Source organism: Haplochromis burtoni, unplaced genomic scaffold (assembly GCF_018398535.1).
Source record: "Haplochromis burtoni strain Fernald_Lab_line unplaced genomic scaffold, NCSU_Asbu1 Contig_1060, whole genome shotgun sequence".
Classification (NCBI taxonomy): domain Eukaryota; kingdom Metazoa; phylum Chordata; class Actinopteri; order Cichliformes; family Cichlidae; genus Haplochromis; species Haplochromis burtoni.
In genome coordinates, this window is record NW_024583421.1 from 78,869 (window position 1) to 88,152 (window position 9,284).

General features: G+C 38.9%; 3 protein-coding genes and 1 non-coding gene across 4 annotated transcripts in view; 2 read left to right on the plus strand and 2 right to left on the minus strand.

Annotated features, from left to right (window-relative positions):
• The window catches only part of LOC102313461 (proteasome subunit beta type-8), a 7,984-nt gene extending 4,223 nt beyond the window's left edge, over positions 1–3,761 (minus strand). Inside the window, exons 1-4 of the mRNA XM_005951565.2 lie at positions 3,367–3,761; positions 2,961–3,102; positions 1,473–1,584; positions 826–955 (exon numbers count right to left, since the gene is read on the minus strand). Coding sequence (XP_005951627.1) covers positions 826–955; positions 1,473–1,584; positions 2,961–3,102; positions 3,367–3,516 — 534 coding nt within the window. The 5' untranslated portion in view covers positions 3,517–3,761. The remainder of the gene's footprint in view (positions 1–825; positions 956–1,472; positions 1,585–2,960; positions 3,103–3,366) is intronic.
• A 336-nt stretch (positions 3,762–4,097) lies between these two features.
• Positions 4,098–7,084, minus strand: LOC102313157 (proteasome subunit beta type-7). The gene is made up of 8 exons (XM_005951564.3): positions 6,991–7,084; positions 6,608–6,695; positions 6,218–6,315; positions 5,631–5,771; positions 5,400–5,515; positions 5,121–5,179; positions 4,664–4,815; positions 4,098–4,328 (listed from the first exon to the last, which is right to left on the minus strand). The coding sequence occupies exons 1-8, from the start codon at positions 7,050–7,052 to the stop codon at positions 4,217–4,219; spliced, it is 828 nt and encodes a 275-aa protein (XP_005951626.1). The 5' UTR covers positions 7,053–7,084; the 3' UTR covers positions 4,098–4,216.
• Positions 7,085–8,999, plus strand: LOC102289198 (proteasome subunit beta type-6-B like protein-like; the record flags this gene model as incomplete). Its single annotated transcript, XM_005951572.3, is given in 3 exon segments — positions 7,085–7,197; positions 7,620–7,690; positions 8,868–8,999. Coding segments are annotated over 3 exon segments (251 nt in total), but the record flags the coding sequence as incomplete, so codon positions are not given.
• On the plus strand, positions 7,827–7,900 carry trnat-agu. The gene has a single exon. It is a non-coding gene; the product is annotated as a tRNA-Thr (tRNA).
• Positions 9,000–9,284: the final 285 nt, after the last annotated feature.

The following is a 9,284-nucleotide window of genomic DNA, read 5'->3' on the forward strand; positions in this document are numbered from 1 at the left end:
TTTTTGCAGTGACACAAATAATTTTTGAAATGGTTATTTTAAAAAAGGTCAAAGGTAAAGGGCTGCAAATATCTTTGTTGTTTTCTAAACTTGTGCATAAGACTTTAAATTTGACAATATTTTTTAATATAAATATAAATGTGTGAATGTGTGTGTGAATGGGTGGATGACTGGATGTGTAAAGCGCTTTGGGGTCCTTAGGGATTAGTAAAGTGCTATACAAATACAGGCCATTTACCATATTTGCATTTACAGTTATGAAATATGATCATTAAACATGTTTGTGATTGTTACAGTAAAAACTTTTTCTACTCTGATTTTATGTTTTTTGTCTGATTTTAGATCAGTTGTGTTAATACAGTAACAGTAACAGTTAATACAGTAACAGTACAAAATGTCAAAATGAAAACATGACTGTAAATTCAGACGCGTGAGGTTGTGCTGAAAAGGATGATACCAAACAAGGAAAAGCAAATAGTTTTTAAAGGGAAAATGTGGAGGGAAAATCAAAAGTGGTCAAAAACAGCCAATTATACCCTGGACCCCAGAGGGTTAACATTTTTTTTAAAGTAACACAATAGTTACTTTTCCTAGTAATTAATTACTTTTAGAATCTTGTAACTCAGTTACTAACTCAGTTACTTTTTTGAAGAAGCAACTAGTAACTATAATTAATTGACAAAACAAATTTCCCACGTGTGGGACTAATAAAGGTTATCTTATCTTATCTTATCTTTTTCAAAGTAACTTGCCCAACACTGGTCATTTCTAATATGTTTTTCTCATTAAACCTTCTGCCTGACTTGCATCCCACACATATATTACCTGCTTGTCCCATCCACAGATCATGCTTCCCATGGAGAGGCCCATTCCTCTGTAACCCAGCATCATGTTGGACAGCAGCTTAGATGCAGCAGCCACAGAGATCCGATGGTTGTTTCTCAGCCGGTACAGCCTGAGTTAAAGAATAACAACACAGGACCAAATCACTATCAGAAAAATCAGTTAACCACTCAAGCCTGACTTGGGCCTGTAGCCCTTCTTAATCCATTCTGCTGATGGGTAGCACTACCTTTGGAAGCATGCTGGGTATGATGTAGCACTCATTTTTATCATTTTTGAAAATTTGACACACTATTACTGATTAGTAAAATTAACATTTATATTCATCTTTTTTAACCTACAAAAACTAAAAAAAACAACAAAAAACCTTGTAACTTCCTTAAGTGTGGCAGGGTGTGGTTTGTGGCTCATCAGCAGGTTCAGGGTGTGGTGTCAGGGGAGGCTGGACATAACTTTAAAGACTACACTAATATAAACATATTAATATACTCTTTATTAAATGGTCTGTAAAGTTTATTCTGACAGGTAGAATAGTTTAGAATAGAAAAATTAATTCAGGAGATTCAGGAACTGTAAGAAATATTCTAGTCTTTAAAATATTGAACTTGATATTTTCAAACTGTACATACCTGCACTCTTTGGCCAGGAGTCTCTCCCAGTGCTGGCAGTCTGCAGCACTACCTGACATGGTGCCCAGCAGGTAAGAGTTGATCTCTATCACCTTGTTGGCATCTTTTGATGCTGCACACACATGAGAAAAAGACTGATTCAGATACAGGAGCGCACTGAGATTCTCTAAACAAGCAATGCATGTTTTCCTGTTGTTTGAAACCAAAATTTGAAGTTGTCATTCATGCACAATATTACTTGTTTCTCTTTTCACCAACGAACTCTGAGCACAGATTAAGCTTTTGTGAACATCATTTCTCTCAGAGAAGAAAAGGAGGTTGGCTGTCCGTAGTATGACCTGTTTTCTGATACAGATCATCCAGAAACTTAATGCTTAGGTTTTGGTAAATGAAATTTTAAATATTTTATATATATGTTTCATAATACTAAGAAACTAATACTACAGTCTATGGGGGCAAGTTGCTAACACTGGCTGGTAACTTATCAAAACACAGTTACTTATCACTCCAGAAAATCAAGATGGTGGCGGTGAAAACGCTGATGTGGATGCTTCAAGATGTATAATTCACAAACCATCAAGTGACGTCACAGGGGCAACATCTATCCGTTATATGACAACAGTGATGATGAGTAGATCTATTAATATTGGCATGTTTTTCAAACGCAGGGAACTTTTAAATGCTTATTGGTAAAACCTCAAGTAGGATTCACTTGTCTGACCAACCGGTGAACTTATTAATGTCTTTTGTCATCAATAACTCTGCTAATAAAAGAAAATCATTCTCTGCTCCGTAGAAACATTTTCACAGAAGCACTACAGCTCTGAATATTTTTTAGACTTAACCGAAGGAGCTGTAAGGAAAACCCTTCCTCCACATGTCAATGCTGGGCCCATGTGAGAATACAGTTAACTGTCCAGAGACTTCACAGTGAGGGAGTTGATTTCCTGCTGGTATCTATGGTAAACCCTCCAACCACTAATGCAACACTTACATACTTTTAATCAGATACTACAAACATATTATCACCAATGTCAGCCTGTCAGATTCTGCTTGCTTGGAAAGAAATGGACACAGTACTTTGTAGTTATAGTTCAATTCATTATGAGGAAAAGCATTTTTGTGTAAAGTTAGTTTAATAAACAGTGGGAGTGCACAATAAATAATATAGAGCTCTTTCTTTAATTCTTTGAATTACCAAGTTTTATTTGAAATGGTTGGTATTAGTATCGGTATTATTAGTTGTCTATTGTGACCAGTTAAATAAGAAATTATAGCTTAACATTCTTTTCTTGTTGATTCAGTAACATGGTATCCCTATGCAGACCCTTCTAATAGCCTGTATCAAAATGTTTTTACTTGTATTATTCAGCATGTTTGCTCCGGACAAGAGCAGAATATAAAGCAACATCTCCACAGACTGTGCCCCAATGTACGAATGCAAGATTAGGAGCAAAGTCTATCAGCAAAATCAGTTATTCATCATACCTAGGTAGTTTCCTGCTGAGGCTCTGGAGTCCACTGCCACGATGACTCCGTGCTTGAATTTGAAGGCCAGGGTGGTGGTACCGTGGTTCATTTCAATGCACACGCCTCCGTCATGGTTGCAGGACTTCAGAAACCCTGAAGGCTGTAATGAAACCAAAAAGGGAACTAATGGTCTGTAATGGTTCTGAGTATGCTAAACAGAAAGTAAGAGACCATATCTAGCATATGAAAAATGAAATTAAACAGATCGTAAACCCAAACTTTATCCATAGACCCTAACATTGTGAAGGTCTCTGCTTACAACACCAGAAGCGGAGAGACGTGTAAAGCGTTATTACACCGAGTTTAATGTTTGGATTGTGTAGCTGATTTTAAAAAGGGGGAGAAATGTTAATATTATACTCACGTCCACACCCGGAGGGACGGCAAACTCCTGGGTTTTAGTGCCAAAGTTGTAGTGGTTGGTTCGGTCTACAAGATGCGTCAATCCTGCTGGAAGAATCTGTTCACGGAGTTCACAATATTTTTTATAACCGCTCACATCAAAAATAGCCATCGTGTGTCCTAAAGTTGGGAGGAATTTAACTTTGTATTTAACACAACGGCCTCAAAATCAACCAAACGACGGTGAAGTCGATTGATTCGCAGTACGAATGATTTCCTCGTAGCTTACGCGACAAAGAAATCGAAAGTGAAAGTTTTTTTAAAACTCTTCATCGGTGCAGGATTGTTTTGTTTTTTTCAATTTTCTAATGAAACAAAACAAATTCAAGCAAGAAGTAATGCTCTGATGTTTCCATCCTAAGTCCCATTAACCTAAAAATTGGAATCTTAATATTCTATCGAAGTTCAACGATCAATTTAGATTTCAGCCAATAGGAAGGCTTTATTCTTTTACACAATCAGTATCTAAGCGGAAGCGCAGCCGACAGGTTTTTGGGAAAACAGCGCAGATCAGGGACATTAACGCATTTGATCAAATACAGCATGTAATGTGTTTAATTAATGGTGTAGAAGTAAATGTAACATTCCTTTCGTATTATAACTGTTATTGTTAGTTCATGTCTGTTGTTTGGAGGATCAAATACCACCGTGTACTTAAAAATAATAAGAGAAAGAAACACCAGGAAGCATCATAGTGTATCATAAATTTTATTTAAAGTTTTTATCAGCAGTCAAACCCATGAAACCAGTGTCAGTCACATGTTTGCCACATAGATCATTTATGTTCAAGTCGTGTGGTTCTGTGCTGAAATTCAGGCCGTCTCCATCTTCTGCACTGTTTCCTGCACAACCTCCAGCTTTAAGGGGACGACTTTCTCTGTCAGAATCGGTGTTGCTCCTGGTGGATATTTGTATTTTGTTTTCCTGGGAGAAAGAAGAAAGATAATCTTACATTTTCTACACAGGGAAACTATTGTGCGCAGAATACATGTAATCCAAATTCACACTTTCCCTTTATGTTCCTGCATAATAAGAGTGGACACCAATGTGCTGTTATAATCACATATTGGGAGCTTGGAAAAATATTTTTACAGCTTTTACAACTGTCATGTGCTGCATGTACAGCATAAACGAATAGACAGTCATGGTTAAATACTCATGTCAAACCATAGTTTTGTTTTTTTAACTGATAAATTGTTCATTTTTAAGTTTCTTCTCCTTTTAAGATGATGAACTAAGTCATACTGATACATACGCACCTCTTGTCTTTGAACTGGGACTCCCGGTACGGTCTGATGTAGTCCACTCCTTGTTTGGTGATGACACAGATGTCGATGTTGTTGCCTGAGCCGAGGTCGTTCATGATGCCTGCTTGAATAGCAGCTCGCACCAGCTCCTTCGCCGGCTCCAGCTGAGAGAGGACAGAAATTACATGAAGAAAAAAGCAAACAGAACACAAAGCAGGAAAAAGAGTCAACTGTGAGCTTTTAAATCCAGCTGCAACAACTTCCAGATGGCTGCATGCATTTTCTGATAGTTGTGAAAGACACAAAGGACAGGGATGAACTGTTTTATTATACAAGTACAGTATCCTGCCACACTGCAGTTAAAGATCCACAAAAATGAATTGAAATAATTCTTTGATCAAGTTTAAATGAGCAGCTGTCATTTCACAGTATTTATACCACTTTTTTGTGTTTTTTATTTCTGGTTTACCTCCAAGTCAGGTTTGAACCCATCCTCTAAAATCCCAAGAGCAGCCAGATCTCCAGATCCTGCATGAACACAACATAAAGTCAGCTAAACACAGACTGCGAATGACTCAAATACCTGTATGATGTCATTTATATTAGTAACAATAACCCATTGCTGACATTTTTATGTAGCTCTTATATGTTGGACTGAACAGCCAGAGACAAAAGGATTATAGAAACACTAATCCACTATCCCAATAAAAAGACTATTACTGTTACTGAATGCAGTTATATCACATACCCATTGAAAGGTAAGGCACCTTATTTACACTCCCATATGGCCCCACAGTGTACAGGTGGCTCCCGGTGCAATCCACTCCCCCGAGGATAAGATTGGCCCCAATTTGACCGTGGTACCTGAGACCAAACATATATGATTAAAACAAACTTCTGTTACTAATTTAAAAATCTTCATTAATGGTAAACTCACCTCCAAGTCCTAAAAACACACCTGAGTGTGTGCAACACTCACCTGTAAAGCATGTCCTGCAGTATGTTAACGGCCATGACGACACGAGGGTTCCTCCCACTGTTCAGAGAGTAGATGGTGAGGTTGGAGGACAGAAGGTCTGTGGTCTTCTCTGTATCTGCTGCTGTACCTGCTCCACAACAACTATAGACACACAGAGACAGAGAACAGATGAGTTAACAGACGAAAAACAAAACACAAAGGATGAATTAGCAAGTTGGGGATAATGAAAGAGAGAGAAAAACCAAACAATGACTAGAGAAAAAGATCATCATACAAACAATGGGAGGACTCTGTTCTTCTCCCACAACAGCCCTAATATCCCAGAATATCATCAGTAGCATGAAGCTATTGTAATCTACTACAGCTGCTTCGTTTGAATGTTTTATATGAACAGAGGATGCTATGTCATTCTTTGCTCTTCACATGTAACAATGTATTAAATTGCTTAAGCATAAGTTTAACGTATAAGTGTGAGTTAATGGTAAAATGAGCTGTTCAAAGAACAAATGACAGCAGTTTACCTGAAACAACTGGATGAAAATAACTGTGAGCGAGTCAAGAGTTATTTCTCTGCTCATGGAACTTACTATATATTTGGAGAGATGTAATGGATTTTAGCGCACATTTTGTCGGCCACCACTTCACCAGATGTAGCTCTGGTATCTGCTCCCAGCACCACCCCATCCTGTAGAAACACAGTCACTTGAATCATATTCATGCGCCTGACAATCATTATGTTAACAGCTCCATAAAGTAAATGTTCATAGAGCCTTTGAATTAAGAAAAATAAAACATTTTGTAGTTTAGTGTTTAAGTTTCTCTAGTAGAATAAATACAAAACAAAGGCAGCCATGGGAACGAGTTAGTTTGTTATCCTTTTAGAAACAGTGGTTTTTGTATTTGGACTAAGACACACAAAGTTAATGTTTTTGTTTATTCGTGTTTTTGTCAGCGCAGTGTCCCACAGTTATACTCACCTTGAACACCACTCCTGCGATGGTGGTCCCGGTTTTCATAGGTTTGGGAGTTTTTCCTCCATCAAAGAGACCCTTTAATGCAGCGTTTCTATAAGGAGGAAGATGAAGAAAAGAGAGAGGAGGGGTCAGGGGTGCTGAGTGTGTGGTGCGTGTGTTTGTGCTGGGCTGGGGTAAAGCAACTTTTCAATAGCTACATGTTGAAAATATACTTGTAATAACCGTAAACAAAGGTCTTTGTCTCTGCGATTAATCTGATATAAAATCAGGAAACGTTAGTTTCGTTTTTGATCTCGATGTAAGTTCAGTCTTACCGACGGTTTCATTTGATTTCTGTCGTCACTGATTCAGTCTGCAGCTCCGAGAACATTAAAAGAATCTCTTACCTTCCTGCGTTGTCGAAGTTAAAGCCAGGTGCGGGAGTTTCGAAGACATTTGCTAGCGCCATTGTGGAGGTGAGTGCGGCTCCTCTGCGCGTCGCTCGGAGCGCCTGAGGTCGCTGTTCTGAGCGTCAGCTCTTCCTCTCTTTCGATTTTGGGGTTAAAATGGAGAAACACTGCACGGACTCACGAGTCAAAGGAGTCAGCACAGGGGTAAGTAAACCTGCACCAGGGGACGAGTGTTTTTATCTAAAGATGAAACACAGAAGTCATCGTGTGTAAAACAGGAGGTTTGAACTCTAGCCGATGTCGTGTTTGAACAGGTGATGCGTTTACCTGAACACGAAGCTAAAACTAACTGAAACCACATCACCTGGTTATCTAACTAATAATGTTATCAGTAAATGTTAACTTCTAAACTATGAGCTCGTTTGCTTTTAGAGTTTTTAATGCAGAAAACTGTCAGCTATACTTTCATTTTCACAGCCTCATCATTTTCTGAACTCCAAATCCCAGAATTCATAGCGTTGCTCAGTCTTCATGAATGAACAGGAAAAAAATGTTGTTATGATGCGGTGTACCTCAATGATAGTTTTTAAACAAATATGACTAAATTATCTCCTCTCCTCCCTCAGACCACCATCCTGGCGGCCGTTTTTGATGGCGGGGTTGTGATTGGTTCAGACTCCAGAGCTTCAGTGGGAGAGTAAGGGTTTTATTTATGCAGTTTAACTGTAAATTAAAACATAATCACACTGCAGGGACGCTCATTCACTCCCTGTTGTGGTAAACGTGGTAAAGAATAAAACTGTTTCATTGAAATTTAATCTGCACGAGTGGTCTGCGCTGTGGCTTAGCTGGTCAAAGTGCCTGTCTAGTAAACAGGAGATCCTGGGTTCAAATCCCAGCAGTGCCTTCCTAAGTGCCTCGAGGTGACTTTTGTTGTGATTTGGCGCTATATAAATAAGATTGAATTGATACAATTTTGTACTTTTCTTTTCATCTGTTTCATCGCCACCGAAGCCAGTACCTTATTTTCCAGTATAAACACATCTGCACCAAAATTTTATTTGTATAAAGTTTAATCAAATCTGGTTTTGTAGTTTTTGTGTAATTTTACTGACAAGTGAAAAAATAATCACATACACTGGGTCCCAGGCTTAGGCCACTTCATACTTTCCTGAGGGTCTGTTTCGGTGCTTTTTGATGTAGATTTTGTCATCAAAGGGATGGACAGCTGTGGATACCAAGGACAAGTAGTTATTGTTATTTTTTATTGTTATTTTCGAGGCCACATGCTTGCTGACAGTAGGCAGCCAGAGTTTGTATGCGTGGAAAAGTCTGGAGGTCACTATAAATAAGCGTGGAGCGTTGTGCTCCACCTTTAAAGAGAGAACGTACGTGTCTTGGTCCTAGATGGATGTGAAACAGGTGCAGGGCAGGGGTATGTCTAAGGTAGTCATGGCACGGCACCAGCACCTCCTGAAATGGGTTGACCCCCTGTCAGTGCCAATGGACTGTTAAACCTACAGTGCCAAACTCATTGGATAAGACCATGAATATGCTTAGTTTACATGTAAGCAAGTATTTTTACTCAAGTACTTTACTGAACTACAGGTTTAATGTTTTTTTACTGAAAGTGTTTCTTATAAACCCAAGTAGTACGGTATAAAAAATGCTGGCAGCAGTGCCCCTCAGCACTGGAATAGGTGCACCTGTGATTTAAATGTGAAAATCCTATATCACCTCATTGTTGAGTTATCACATTCACATACTTTGATGTCCACACCATCTGCTACAGCCACAGATTACACATCTCCATGCTGCAGCTATGTGTGTCGTGTCAAACACTCAACCACTGTTCATTCCAACTTTCTCCTCAGGGAGTATGTATCGTCTAAGGCCATCAACAAGGTGATTCAGGTTCACGACCGGATCTTCTGCTGCATAGCTGGTTCACTTGCAGATGCTCAGGCCATCACCAAGGCTGCAAAGTTCCACCTGTCCTTCCACAGGTATGCACACAGCACAGGTTTAAATTACTTTGCTCAACAGTTCAAGTTCCATGAGGTTTGTGAGATCACAATAATAAGATAATGAATCCACCTTGCCAAACTTCAGACTTGTAGTGGACTGGTGCAAACACAAATGTTTGTACCAGTCAGCCTCTACGGGCATGACCAAAGTTGTTCTTGTCCCCAGTTGGTCCAGAGTTGTTCGTGTAAGCACTGCAGTGGCTTCAGTTAGACCTGAATTGGAAAGTATTTCTTTGTTTGAAGAAGAGAAAAAACTACAATAAT